The following is a 15,697-nucleotide window of genomic DNA, read 5'->3' as shown; positions in this document are numbered from 1 at the left end:
GCGACAAACTATGATATACTGTAATATGTTAAATGATATAGTAATTTTTGAACTTTTCAAAAACCTTTTAGAAAGAGATAAGATGCTATGCTGAAAAAAGGAAATATGATTTTAGTGTTCCTTTTTACTTGCGTAGTTAAGCTTATTTGTGTACACTTGATGTTCTAGTTCTTGTTTACTTTTAAGTCCTTACTCCATGTCTTGCATAATAGGATTCTCCTAGTTGGACTAGACAGGCCTTCATTTTGAAAGTTACAGGTTTGGACAATCTGCCATTTCCTTAGTGGTGAGTTCCCTTTTGTTGTGGCAGGAAGAAGACTGGGAGCTTCTGCTTCTCTGCTTATTGCTTCTCTGTCTAGAGAGAGTGTATTTGGGAACAGAGAGGAAAAGAATTTCCAACAGTGGAATAAGACCCCACTTTACCACTGGTAGTAATATCCAGTGACATACACTGAATCTTTCCTAGTGCCATACGTTTTTCTGTGAAAACTTGATAGCAGACCAGCGAATAAAATGTCCCAAGATGTGAAGAAACCCTAACTTTACTACAGTGTGCATACAAGACTTTCTAATGAAGTTGGAGAGGAGCTGGAGAAACTACATCTTGGTATTGTCAAGTTTGCTGTTCAAAGAAGAGACTTAAGCTGAAAATGAGCTCTTAGCTCTTCAATTTCCTTTACTTTCCTTAAAGTAAGGAAAGTAATTAAATTGTAATTAGTTTTTTCCACACATGTACCTCATAATTACGAAATAAAAGCAAAACAAAACAATACGGTTCTTAGGTTTTTATTTGGACAAGGAAGGTGTTCTCTTAAAATGCTTTTTATTTCAAAAATAGTACATGTAAATGTGTTTGTATTTCTGGAAAGTGTTTTCCCTGTGTTCAGTACCGCATGCTGCAATTCAATCAAAATGAAATTGCCTAAAAGATTCAACTTTCTGTACTTTCTGTTTCTTTTTCTTTGTTTTCTTGCATGTTTAATATATTCTGTCAAAAAGACACGATGACTTTGCTTTGGACACTTCTGTTTATGAACATAATGGCTGATCTGGACCGGTTTCTGTGCAGTAAAGAAAAAACTAAAACTAGCATTAATTTCACAAATATTAAATATTCATACATTTTACTATTTATGAAACATGATATTCCTGGTTTGATTTACTGTATTTTGTTAAATATGACTTTAAGAAATACAAAAAAACCAACAACAAACAAACACAAAAAAAAACTCTCCTAACATTTCATGCCTACTCGAATGGTCTTTTTTTTTTTTTCTTTGAAACTATACAAACTTGCTTGTATCAGCAGACAATCTAATGGGGTTTTAACTTTTTTTTTTTTCAATCTGTAATCGAGAAACTTTATTGAAAAGAGATTTGTCCTTTGTACTTGGTAAATTATAAAGATTAATAGATGAAAGCTATATTTTTAGAGCTAGGACAAGAATCCACTCAATAGATTTCATGCTCTTCTAGATAACAAAAAATATGTAAATATGCTCGCATGCATATATGTATAGAATGATGACCTCGATGATCTTGAGGTCTCTTCCAACCTAGAAATCTGTGATACTGTGATACTGTGATAGAAAATAACATCGTGACATACAAACAATTAGATGTGATTGCCTGTGTCTGGTGCATTAGTAATTGACTAATGAAAAGATTTCAAAGCTTCCAGTTGTAAGGATTACCTGGATGATAATTACCATTTACTGTTTTCTTGCTTTGAACAATTTAGTTTTAAATCCCAGAGGGAAAAAAAAATGTGTAAATTTTCCAGTGCTTCTTAATTTAGCAAATATATATATGAATGTCATTAACAAGTCAGATTACAGGGGAAAGTAATTATAAAAAAATAATACTTTAAAAGATAAAAACTAAAAGTAAACTTAGGTACAGTGAAGATCATATTTAGAGCAGAAGAGCTAAAGAATTCCTAGTTTTATTTAAAGCTCTTTTTAATCCCTTGCTAGGCCATTCATACCTAATATGGTGAAAGGACACAAATTCTATTTTTGGGACTGCAGTCACATCTTAAATTAATATTATTATTACCCTGTCTCAGTTTCCACATTTCTAAAGAGGGATAATAAATTTTATCTGCCTTGGTAATACTTTAAGGACGGTATAAAGCTACAAATTAGTAATTATTAACACACGCACATGTACACCTAAGCAAAGGAGACCACATCAGGAAGACACAGAAGTGTTTCCAGCTCTTAAGTCCCACTGCGGGCATTAGCTATTGTCTGATTATTCGTGGCTGTAATGTGGACACCCATTAGTGTCCCTTCTATGTATTCTGGTTCCCATGACAGGAAAATCCAAGTGCCTGCCACAGAGAGATGCTCCACACATGAGTCTGATCTCACTGGTCCAGGAGCGCAAGCACTTTTGGGCATATGCTTGCTTGCCAGCAGTTAAGAAACAGCCCAGAAAATTACTGCTTGGGTTATAGTAATTTCCCACGTTAATAGTAGCGATGAGCATAACATCTAGCAGAAACGGTGTGTTGCTGTATTAGGATTATCAACAAAGGAACATACAAGTACCATGTGAAGCAACACCGAAAAAGTTTTAGATTTTTAATTACTTTTAATTTTTATTTAATTATTTATTTTAGGAAATGTAGAAACTTACAGAAATAAGACAGAGGGATTACTTTTAAATGCATTCCCATACTGGTTTGTAACTCAACCATTTATATGTCATGCAAACACATGACAACTGGAAAATGAAAGGGAGCAAAGTCATTATTCAGCTTGCTAATGTGTTTTCCTTATCAAGCTGAAAGAAGTATTAAGAACGAGCAGGTAACATACATTATGAAAAAGAGATTGTGTCAGATATGTCTCTGTGAGGTAAATCTGTGCAGTGGGAGAGATTTTACTTTTTTCTTAATACAAAATTTCTAATTCTATAAATAACATAATAAGAAAATACTCTTGTGAGTATAATGACCTTATATATATTTCTGAGTCTAATGCATGTTTCCCAGGTGATGTTAGGCAAGTAGCTCAAATCTCCTGTATCATCAGTATGAGCATACCTGAGCAGTAACCTGTAATCACTTCCATTCTCATCCAGTTCATTACCAATATAAAAATATACAGTATTTCATCTTCCTTTCATGTGTCATGTCATCTGCCCCCAAACAATTGCGGCTATTTGCTGTAAGCATCTAAGCAGTTTTAAAAGTAGCCCTGAACCAGTGAGATCTAGTATGAGGAGCCTGGTTCTATATTTCATCTACTACCTAATCTTGTACGGTGTCTTTAGACATGGGTGTGACAGAAATAACGATAGCCATATCATTGGCCTTTTCATTGTAATTCCTAACCTGACTGTTCTTTAAATCAATATAATGTTAACAGCTACTTAACTTTGTTTGACAGTTGTATAGTTCTTGGAAATGATTTTGTATCTAGATGTCTTGAGCCTTAATTTGGAGTGCAGATAAGTCTCAGATCCCAAAACATGGTTCAGGTCCAATATAATAACATAGCTTGGATTTAACTGGTTACCTTTAATCATTTCCTTTATGCTTTGTGATTTGCACAGATGTCCTATATTACTGTGAGAGGAGAAACACTCCATTTCATGATGATTGGGAAGTAGTACATAGAGTGAATGCTTGGCTAAAATTGAGGGGTTTGTGCCATGCATCATTAGGTATTTAAATAATTAATGATTGCACAATAGAATGACAGGTTCAATCCAGGTTTGATGTAGCTCTGTTCAGTCTATTTACATAAATTGACTTTCAATAAATCTAAGCAACTGTATCCCATAGGGGCACTGATGAGACAGTGTTGTTTCTGTTGTGACTTTGTGCCACATAGTGGGATAAATCTGATTTAGATCATATGTAGGTATTATTTGCTTCATTTGCATTTTGCAGCATATTATTTGGAAAGAAGCTATCTGTGAATATGGGCTTTCTGTTATGATACTGTTACTGAATTTGGTTTCGTATGTTGAGTCTTCTGGTTAACTTCTGGGGTATTGTTATTGACTATGCAAACTGATCTCCTTGGGCCAGAAAATTCATCTTTATACAGTAATGCTTGAGTAGATCTTGAGAGAAGGCCTGTTGCAGAAGGAAGTGAATTAAAACAAACTGCTTGCTGACAAACTCAACATACAAAGTGCAGGAATAGAGCTGGAGAATTTATGAAAATTTGTCTTTTTTTTTTTTCTTCTCATTTATGTATTTTAGAAATGATCAAAGATTGTATTTACAGTTCCTGTTTTGCTAGTTACAATCATCCTTGCAAAGAGATGGTTCTACGGCAGACTTGTAGCTTCCATGGACTGAGACCATTGTAATTGATTAAGATGGACAGCCTGTCTTACCGGATACTCATCTGATGTGTAGGATATGTATGTTGTGTCTTTTTTTAGCTGAGAAACATACGCATTAAAGGGATGTTATATTTAAAAGAAAAAAAAAAAAAGGTTTGATCATGAGTGCCCATGTAATCTTCAGTTCCATCAAAAATTAATAAATTGAAAGGGAATATATAGTAAATACCTCAAACTGGACTGAGTAAATTTGATGGAACACTTATCTTGAATTCCTAGGAGTCCATTAATTTTTTTCAAAAAAATGTATACATGAATACACTATAGAACTGAACATAAACGGACAAATAATTGCCACTCTGTTGGAAACTATAATTGTATTAATAATTGTTTTTAACCTGCTTCATCATTATAATTTTAGTGCAATTACATTATATGTGAATGAAAAGCTGTAGGAGAATTTGCTAGTCACATATGTTGATGCAAAAAGAGAGACACTACTTATTTTACACTATGAAATAACCTGTGCTAGTTTGTTAGAAACTGCAAACACAGTGATAACTTCAAGCTCTTTGGAGATGTGAGTGTCCTTGAGCCAAATGTTTAAACTGCCCAAAGCATCAGACATGGTTATATAAGCACACTCCTATTTCATTAAAACCCTGAGGTAAGAATTTCAAATTATTTGCAATCTGCAGTAATTTCAAGGTGATAACTTCTGAAGAGCTGGTGAAATAATAGAATTCATTACTGAACGGTGTAATGGAAATCAAAATATTTAATTAATTTTATTCTTAATTATGTCCTATATCTACCAGGAACAGTTGGCGAGGATGCAGGGAAGGAACAGGTTCAAAGTACTCATTTTTCCTATCTCAATCCCTCATATAGTTCAGACCATACTCAGGACTGCCTTAAACTGCATTGGCTGGCTATGGGTCCTTGTTGCTTGGCATCTACTGTGCAGAAGAAATACGTGAGTGAGTCATCATCTGCTGGGTGCTATTGCAGGGTGGTGGTGGGAGAAGGAGATCTGTCATTCTTTCATGCCTGAGGAGTTTCCACTTTGCTGCTGCCAATGCTATTGATGTTGCAGTCATGCCTTTGGCTAGAACAAAGTAACCACAGGTGTGGGGGAGAACTTGGTCCCATGTCCACAGCAAACAATTAGTTATAATCTCCACTCTTGAGTGCAAGCCAGAAGATGGTGAAGGCATGCAAGAAAAGAGTCTCAGAGCTTATCCCAAGTAAGCACATGGCAGTAAGCTTCCAGGCTACCTCTGATATTAACAGCTGAGTTATAAAAATGACTTTCAGTTTAAATCCAGGCTCCCCTATTGATTTCCAGCTTGATTTTTGTGTGAACGTTATATTTCTCTCTTATCAGCTTCATACAGCTCTAGTTGGTTTGGCACTTTGTGATGTTCTTGACATTGTTCAGAAAGATGTTGAGTTAAAGCTGAACAGCTTCCTTGACCTGAAATTTAAGCAAGAATATGACAGTCCTGGAATTTTATTTAAGACTCAGAAATGTGCCTTTAAAAGTACCTGGAAACTGCTTTTTAAGAACCCTTTCAGACAAACCCACTGGTAGCAGTAACTATTAAATAATTTGGGAGCAAATGTTTACTTCTCAGAATTCTGATAGGTTTAGTTCAACTAGCAAGCAAGGATGACTTGGGAAGGAGATTCCGATGCTACTCTGAGGTCCTTGGGTACCCCTTCTCACCTCTCACAGAAATACCTAAGTTGATGTGGGTATCTTTTTCACACTGGCATGAATAAACCTGTAGGCTTCACAGTCATTCTGCCTGGGTTAGCATCAACTGTGTGTTTCTGCAGTTGTTCAAAAGAGTCACTGAGTGATGAAAGGATGGTATGGTCTTGTTGAATAAAACTGCTAAGGCAGGAACAGACCCCAAAAAAATCTGGACAGAGAGGTTTATGTGGGGACTGGCAATGGTTCGGGGTGTCACAGAGAGCAGAGAATGAATAATAAACTTGCTATTTTCTGTCTTAATTAAAGTGCCGCCTTCTAAGTAGTTCCTATCCTAAGGCTGCAGTAGCTATTATATTTTTTTTTCCATCTTTTTGAAAAGGGGTTATTGCTTGTTGTCAGCCTGACAGCTAAAGGTGGCCAGGAACAGAAAGCTAAGAATAGAAAAATATATCAAGAAAAAAGAACACATAAAACTTTTAAGACCTTTGCAATGGCAGCACTGGGGAGTCTTCTGAGGAATGGGCTGGAAAAATGACTGCAAATTAAAAAGAACTAGCTTGTGTTGTAATTGATTTGCTTACTCCTTTTTCTGTGTTTGCTGTTTTGAGGTGGCATTTGAACACCCCACAGACTCCTTTCTGGTCCTTTGCTTCATAGTAGCTTTGCTATTTACTGCTTTACTTTAGAAGAAAATACAGAACTTTCATAAATCTACATTTTGGTCTTGTAAATTACTGTTTTGTGATCATATTTCTTACAGATTATGAAAGAACACTTTCTTATTCATGGTCGGAAGGTTTCAAATCTGATGAAGGTGTATATTTTTTCATTGATTGTACACAGTGCTTTACATACATGCAAAGATACAAAAGTACTTCTCGTCTAAATGGTGATGAACAATATTTGATGACTTTTTTTTTTTTGAGTATTTCTCTTGGAAATGTAAAATTAAATTGCCGGCACATGCAAAGAGGAGACAGGCGTTACACACCTGAATTAAATGCATGGAGAATCAGGGGAAAAAAAAAATCTTGCTTTGATGAGCTAATTACTCTTAATTGGCTTGCAGGGAGCTTCTGGGGGAGGGGTGTAAGAGATGGATAAATGTGATATAGAGATTTCACAATTGATTACAGCAAGGTGTGAAATTGCTGTAACCAGACTAAGACTGATACTAAGAAGTTTTATGCCCTGTTACAATATTGCACAATTTCCAAGAAAGTCTGTGAAATAGTTATTTGCAAATTAAGTGAGTTTAATATATGGCATAAATACAACCAAATTATTGTTTTGGAAGGTAAAAGAATACAACAGGGGATGTAAACTAAAAATGGTAAACTTTGTTTTTATTATTACTTGACTTTGATGTGATTTTTGTGTACGTAGCTGACCTCATCAACATATGGCTGTGTGTCAGTGCTTCCTTTAGTGCTGATTCTGTTGCTTCCTAATATAAAATGTCGTATTTCTTTCCGTGCTGTAGCAGAAGTAGTACATAGTTTTCACATTTTGTGTAGGTTTAACTTCTGTTTGCGTTCTGATTTATAGATGTGTCGTTTGCGTATATGTAAAGTACTTAGTGAAATTTAATTCAAATAATACTGGTTTTAGGTGGCAGTGAATTCTTAAGTAGCTTATGTTTTCTGAGGAAGAATTACATGGGCCTAACTCCTGTGGTAGTTACAGTCTCCAGGGACTCTTTGCACAAGTAAGCAGACTGGATTCTTAAATCAGTAGAGAGCAAGTGCAGCAAGAGAAGCACTCAGATGATCCAGTTCATTGTATCCCCGTTGCTAAGCAGACAGGCTTTTTTACCAGTTGGAACGCTTTCAGGCTCTGTGGCTGCATTCCTAAATGAGTTGCAACAATTAAATCTGAAAGTCATGATTACTAGCATTGCTTGCCAATTCCAGCTTTATGAAAAGAGGCAAAACCACCTGATCAGTCCTAGACAGAAACAGAAATTTGTTTGACCTGCCAATACATGCCAAGCTTATAGCGGTATGAGTTTAAAGAAATGAAACCAAAACAAACATAAAAACTTTTCTAATCTATGCGTTGTTTTACTGTTCCAAGAGGAGATATTCCTTGTTGATAGGGAATAGCCTGGAGGAGGAAATTCCCTTTAAATGATTCTCTTTTTACTAGTAACTACTTCATCTTTTTAAGTGTATTTCTATCTATCTGTAGATACACCTTATATATACATCTATTTCAAGACTCTCTGAACTTCTGATTTTTTTAAGTGCTGAGTAAATTCTTTTTATGTAACGGATAAGGCCAGGTATTGCCTGTAATCTGCCATTTTTCTGGTTCATGTTATCTCGTTAGCTTTTTCCACAACCTCTTCCAGGGCTGAATAGCAAGAAAAGAACTTTGTGCTGCTTCTCAGTTGACAGCTGCAGGGCTGAAGTGGCAATAACAAACTTCTGGGTTTCATGAGGATGAATGAGACTAGACAGTCATTTTCTATCCATTTGAATGGACTCTTAAGAGACAACACAGGGCTGTTGGTGGTTCTTGTTGCTTTAGAAAGCTCTGGTTATGTGAGTATTGCTACCATTCACAAACTAAAACTTCGTTAAAACTGTTAAGGATTTGTTTGTTTGATTCATTTTGCAAATTTATCAAATAAGGACAAATATGTTTCTCCCACGTAAGAAGGTTAAGGAAAAAAAAAAAGGCAACATTCTTTTTTTTTTTTTTTTTCCCTCAGAGATTTGTATTAGAATTTTTAATTATTTCTATATTTTTAAGTTTTCCAGCCTTCACAGTTCCTGTATTATTTTTCTGATCTTCTGACCGGTACATAGTCTTGTTTCACATGCAGTAGAAAACCAAGTGAAAAAAAAAAAAGAGCTGAGATTGTCTGCTTCTTTATTAACTCCTGCTTCAGTTAGAGTTCCTTACTAACTTGCCTAGTAGAGGAGAAACAGCAACTCTTTAAAAAAAAAAAAAAATAAAAAAGTCTTTACATTTAATACAGTGACAAGAGTCTCCCATCTGGGAGGGAAGGAGTTGTAACTTAAGCTACTCCCATCATGAAATTACAATTGTACTTCAGAAAATGATGGTTTTACAGAAATAGCTTCCCTGCCCACTGGAAAATAACTTTGAAATTTTCTAGACAGATTTTGTGAACATGAAAGTGTTTTCCTTTTCTATTTGTAGGACAAAACCCATCAGAGTTCAAGACATAATTCAATACTGAGGCTGCAGGCTTGCTTTGAAAAATCAAGGTTTCTTAGTACAGAAACTATGTTTTTACTCTGTGCTTCAAGAAGCAATATGATTGTAATTTGTGAGGTTCCTAATATCCAGTAATCATTTTTCTTTCTAAAGGTCAGATTATTGTACTTTGCAGGGTGAATACAAATTACCTTCAGAAATAAGTCCAAAGCTGTTCATTTTATTTTTAGTTTTACTATTTCCATAGTTAAAATCCTAAGGCTCTGTCAGTTTTTCTGTCTGATTCATGTAAAAATTTAAGAACTTGCACTGAATGGGGTAGTCAGGAAGCAGATATTGAAATAAGAAATAGTGAAATGAACAGTATAGGAAAATGCTCTGCTTGTTCCTCCTTTGGTTCCAAAGAGAACTTCAGTTGCTACTTTGAATTTACCAGTTGTGCTAAGTTATTTATTTGTAATAGCTAGTTAATTTTTCACCTGATTGATTTTTCTCTGAATCATTACCCTTCACTGATAGCTGTCATTGCCACACATTTTTTTCTCATTTTAATTATAGCTTATATCAAGATTTACATTTTAGTGTTAGTTTAGGCTGAAAGTCACGTTTTATCATGTAAATAAAACAATTAAAAATGCATGGAGCAGAATAGCTCTGAATAATGTACCTGTATAAATGACTTGCATAAGACAGAATCTTATATAATACTTATAGTACAAATGTGTTGTCTCCCATCTTGCTGCTATCATATTGCTTCATCGTAGATGAAATGTGTAATGCTTCATTAATTATTTATTTTTCATGTGTCACTGGGCTGAAATTTTATTGTGCACTATCTCCTCTTTCTTCATAAAAACTTTCAATTTTTGCTCCTGGTTGAGTTTATGTGAAATTCCTTTAGTATTTCAGCTGTCATATATAATTATATAACTATTAAACCAAACTACATGAAGAATCAGAACAGATATAACAGGTGTCAAGGAATGCAAAACGATTGGTTCTGACAAAGAAGGATGAAAGAACTGAGAGTATAGCTATGAACATATCCAAAATGCTGTGTGGTTGACGGTTCATTAAAGGAGTATGCCTGATCCATTATATCCATTGAACCTATACCCAAGACTTTCTTACCCAAAATTAGACCCCTTATGAATAGCAGTATCGCTAGTTTTTTTATGGAGAAAATTTCCAGATATTCACACCCTGTTAGGACCTGGACCAATGACTCACTTTGTTGAGCTTCCTGACTTCTTGTTTTCAAGGTTGACCCAGTAAATCAACACCCTTGTGCCTGAACTGGAAGGAGCTACATCTTGGCTCTATTTGCTTAAGCACCTAATTTTTATCTGTGCTTTAGACCTGGCTGAGTTGGCTTTGCAGTGCAGCGAGGTGTGTGCATTCTTGGGTGTGCTGAGAGGTTCCTTGCCTTGGGTGCAGAAGGGAGATAGGTTTAACTTGGGAGGCTGCACCTATTGTGACGTTTCGCTCTCAGGGTCTCATGGCAGTCAGAAAGCGCTGGGGGAATCGAGTGCCTGGGTAGCTTAGATATTATTAGAGCATTGTGAAAATTCAGGGACGTACTCTGAAGATGCTTGCCCAGTACAGCCTGCTCTAAAAGCGGGCAGAGATTTAGTTGCAAATAGGCATTATGTGTGTGGGGAGAGTGTTAGTAAAAGAGTTACACACAACAGAGTGGTTCTGAAGGGAACAACAGTATTTTGCAATAGCTCCTCTATGGAGGCAGGTCCTGCCACTGACGTAATGAGAAGTGAAATACAAATGAGTCTTGTCTGAATTATTTCACAATTGTAGTAGGTGGGAAAACTTTGAAACTCGCCTTGGCAAACAAATATTTGTGAATAGTTGCTTCATAAATGCAGTGATGATGAATATTCATCTACTATACAGAGGATTTTGACTAGGATCTGACTTGTATGCACGTACTAGGACACATTTGCTACCACAGGCAATTACAATAATTTAAAACAAGACTTGATGAGAACAAAGAGTAGAAAGAGCAGTTGTAGCTGCCTTAATGATTCTGTTTCATCTAAAAAATGGTTCATTTCACTTCTAAGAACATCTGCCTTATTCATTTTTAATTATTTTCTGATTTCAAGATAAATAATATAGAAGGTGATGATATTGATTTGGTGGAAAAATCTATAGCTTCTATACATTTTTAAGGATCATAGCATAATTTAGGTTGGAAGGTCTCAAAAGGTCTGTAGTCCAACTTCTGTCTGAAAGCAGAGTCAACTGTCAAATCAGTCTAGGTTGCTCAGGGCTTTATCCAGCCTTTCAAAATCTCCAAGTATGGAGACTGTACATACTTATTATGTGTATTAGTTTTTCTCTACTATGGAAGGCATTCCATCTTGTGTTGAAACTGAATGAGGTATTGATGTTAACGTGGTATAAAATTGAATGAGTTCACAGAATCACAGAATAGTTGAGTTTTGAAGGGAGAGCTGGAAGTCATCTGACCCAACTGCCTTGCTCACGTACACCTACTTGGAGCAGGTTGCCCAGGACCACATCCAGAGTTTTCAGGAGTGAGGTAGTAACTTTTAGCATGTGGTCTCACCTTGACAAAAGTGGGTAGCAGCCTAAATCCCAATAAGAAAAGGAATCATTCCCTTGCTGCAAAAATGTGAATTGTCACCTGTCATCAAAAAGTAATTTGCATTGACTATAGTCTACTTTATCATAGTTTCGTTGGATTTTCATACTGCTTCTCACTGAAATCAATGTCCTGTCACCATCAATGGAAGTTAAGAAGTTGAATCATATTTCAAGTGTTCTTCTCAATTCAAACCTAAGTGAATTTTACTCCTTTCAGTACTCCCACATACAGAGACAGTGAAGGTAAAGGATTTCTATGCAGAATTGTGGTAGTTTCTGTTGAGATTTCCTTGTATGGCAATATGCCTTTGATTAGATCTGTCTGACCATCTTGGTAAAGGTTACTTAGAATAGATAGCTACTTAGGCCAGAAGCACACTAAAGCTTCACAGGAAATAGATTTGGATAGGTTAGTCTTCATGTTCTTTTTCCATCCCAGCTGCACTTACAGAGGAGTAATTAATTACCTCCTTCAACTATATTATGAACATCAGAAAAGTGAAAATGATTTTTTTCTTTAGGAAAACTATGGCATAGGTTTTGCATTAATTCTTACTGCTCTCACTTAACACTGTCAGGACTACAATGTCCTTCCTAGAAGCAGTGCCCTGGTGGTGTGAAGTGGCTGTTCTGATCATTTGTGAGCAGCCCTGAGGAGAAGGGTCTGGGGGCTTTAGTAGACGAGAAGCTTGAACATGAGCTGGGAATGTGTGCTTTCAGCTCTGAAAGCCAACTGTTTCAGCAAAAGAAGCGTGGCCAGCAGGCTGAGGGAGGGGATTCTCACCCTCTGCTCCATTCTTGTGAGACCCCACCTGGAGTACTATGGTCAGCTCCGGGGCCCTGGCACAATAAGGACATGGACCTATTGGAGTGAGTTCAGAGGAGGGCCATGAGGAAGTTCAAACGGCTGGAGCACCTCTCCAATGAAGACAGTCTGAGGGAGCTGGGGTTGTTCAGCCTGGAGAAGAGAAGGCTCCAAGGAGACCTTATTGCAGCTTTTCAGTACCTAAAGGAGGCCTACAGAAAATCTGGGGAAGTCTCTTTGGGGTGTAGTGATAGAACAAAGAGTAATGACTTTAAACTGAAAAAGGTAGATTTAGATGAAATATTAGGAAGAAATTCTTTACTCTGAGTGTGGTGATGCACTAGAACAGGTTGCCCAGAGAAGCTGTGGATACCCCATCCCTGGAAGTGTTCGAGGTCAGGCCCGATGGGACTTTGAGCAACCTCGTCTAGTGGAAGGTGTCCCTGGCTGTGGCAGGTGGGTTGGAATTAGATAGTCTTTCAGGTCCCTTCCAGCCCAAACCATTCTATGATCATCTGGTGTTACATTCATGCCATAGTCACCATTAGACACTGGGAAAGCTACTACAGTAGGCAATGCTCTTGCTCTTCCTCTGCTTACATTCCTATACAGGCATGCTCCTCCCTAATTTAATTAAATGGTGGAGGAACTCTGATCCTTTACATCTAGAGGGACAAGTCTCAGAAATGTAGGAAGAAAATATGACTATAGGAAAATGTAGTGTTATTCCTTGTCATTTTTGAATCACAGAGGAAGAGATCTAAATTTAAATGCCTTATTCTGCACGCACAACTTTTTTTGGCTCAACCAAATTTATGTATTGTCTAGAGAAGATGAGAAGTTATGCCTCCCTGTCAATTAACAAGATGTTATGTCACCTTTTACTGTGCATATATATTTTTTATCTTGAGTAATTTGTGTGCTACTTACAGTTGTGGTCTGTCACACCATTGTTGCTTGGCTATTCAATGCTTATTTCTGGTTTTGTTTTTACTTCCACATTTCAGTCATCTAGGTTAAGAAAGGGCAAACCCTATTGGATGTAATTGGATACAAATTAATGTGACATGAACTTGAATTGGCCACAGGCAAAAAACATTTGTGTTCTGATGCTGGTTTTTTTACTCAACACTTTTAAATGATTAAAATGTAATACTCCTTATTTTAGTATATCACGTACAACAGCTTGAATCACCAATCTGTATACTACAGGCATTATTGAAGGCACAAATGTATATGTGGTAGTTGTTTTTTTTAAACAGTAGTTAAAATATAAGTAGTTTAAAAATAGTATTTGCAGGCAACAAGATAAGAGTATGGGGTTTCCATACTGATTGTACTATCTGCCTCTCTGGCAAGAACCATGTGAAGTACTATGCAAACACAGTCTGCTGTGTTTTCTCAAAAGTGACTAAACCTCTCCTGGCAATCACTGCGATACCTCAAAGCAGCTTCAACAACAGTTTTATTATAAAAGTGTTGTTTATACTAGGCTTTGGTTCAATTTAGAGAGATCTTGTGGTTTAGCTTAGAGAGCAATCTTAAAAGAGGCAGTGATATCAGCTTAGCTAATCATTGATATAAGCTTAACTAATTCAAATCTAACTTAATTTTACATTCATTGTCAAATGAGGTATAGGGCATAACTACCAAAGCGATGAATATTGCGAAAATATTATATGTTTATTTCCATAAAAATAACTTTCATGGGGTATGACTGTAATGTCTTGTTTGCTTTATGTGCAATATACTGCATATGAAGTCTAATATATTCTCTGAGACAAGCCAGGATATATAACAGCAAGTTCTCTCTGCCAACTACACTAGTAGCTTCGAGTACTTTGCATTATTTATCTGAAAGTGTCTGTTGCTTAAACATTGACTTTGTATGCTTTTTAAGTGACAGGAAGCCTACCAGTTTGGATCCATTTAGAGAAAAGCCAAAGCTGTTTCTCATAAATTTTGAGCCACAACAATAGGAAACAGTGTCAGAAATGGTAGTGAATCAAGTTCTGTACAGAATTGGTAATTGAATCTTCAAAACAAATGGTTGCATTGCTCTCTGTGCTTCAATTTTCATTTCTCACCACTGCCGTTTATACAGTGAGCGTGTAACGATTACACCATCCTTGGTAGTTTAGGTGATCTAAAAGACTCCTAGGAGAAGGATTCACAGCTAATACTCATAATTTAAAGGCTTATTCTCTATTCTAGATAACATAGTCTTGAACTTCTAGTATAGGTTATTCATTGTTATTTAGTGAGGGGCTCTAGCAGATCAACTGAGATTCAGATTTCAAATGCCTTAAAGATCCTATGAGTTGACTTTTGGTAGGATTTATACTTGGTGTTAGATTTCCTAAGGAACCATTCCAGAATGATGAGAACTGTGGAAACAGGAAGAGCCTTAAGGCTGTGCCTCCCTGGCTCCTGCATTGAGTTCCAGTAATACCAAGGGGAATTTCTAGTGGTTCCTGATTCTGCAAATCCTTCAGTGTGGATCTCTGCTTAAGCTCTGCATTAGTTGGAGAAGAGTTGACAAAACCACCACTGTAAAGCAGGAAATGTGAAATATTTCCAGCAGAGGTTAAATGTCTGTTCTCTAAAATTTGGTGGTCTGGGTTTTACTTAAATTTTGTGGCAGTTCATACTTTTACAAGCATGGATAATAAGCATATTTTTCCTCATAATGAGTATCATTTTAATAACGGTGTCAACATTTTACTGGTGCTATTTCAGAACAAAAGCCCCAGTCCTCAGTCATGAAAACTATGGACCTAAGAAACTACAACAAAAAATGGTGCATCTTGTTTCCTTTAAGGATTTTTTTTTAATTTGATTCAATAAAACTGAAAATAACGGTATGCTTAGAAAGTTACCTTAGAAAATTTGTCTTAAAAATTCTTGGAAAGCCTTTCTACTTGTTTCTTAATAGAAAAGGCTAAATTGTTTTAGAAAGTGTCAGATTTATTTTTTAAGTCAAAAGAATAGAAATTTATTTTGATGTCAAAGCTGTTTTCAGTGTTGATACAAATTTGTAAATTTTCTTG

General features: G+C 36.2%; 1 protein-coding gene across 9 annotated transcripts in view; it reads left to right on the top strand.

The window, feature by feature from the left end:
• The window catches only part of ZNF385D (zinc finger protein 385D), a 447,042-nt gene that overhangs the window by 238,992 nt on the left and 192,353 nt on the right, over positions 1-15,697 (top strand). For 2 of the 9 annotated variants that reach the window (XR_010829220.1, XR_010829219.1), the window contains exon 1: positions 5,571-15,697. This exon is cut by the window's right edge and continues 26,839 nt beyond it. The exons of 6 other annotated variants lie outside the window; for them this stretch is intronic. Coding sequence is in view for 1 of the 3 variants with exons in the window: in XM_066991892.1 (XP_066847993.1) it covers positions 5,513-5,555 (43 nt within the window). In the remaining 2 variants the exon portion in view is untranslated. One more of the 9 variants, XM_066991892.1, reaches the window with a different exon arrangement.

This window comes from Anser cygnoides, chromosome 2, assembly GCF_040182565.1.
Source record: "Anser cygnoides isolate HZ-2024a breed goose chromosome 2, Taihu_goose_T2T_genome, whole genome shotgun sequence".
NCBI lineage: Eukaryota > Metazoa > Chordata > Aves > Anseriformes > Anatidae > Anser > Anser cygnoides.
Note: the sequence above shows the minus strand (reverse complement) of the source record. Positions and strands in the feature narration are given on the sequence as shown.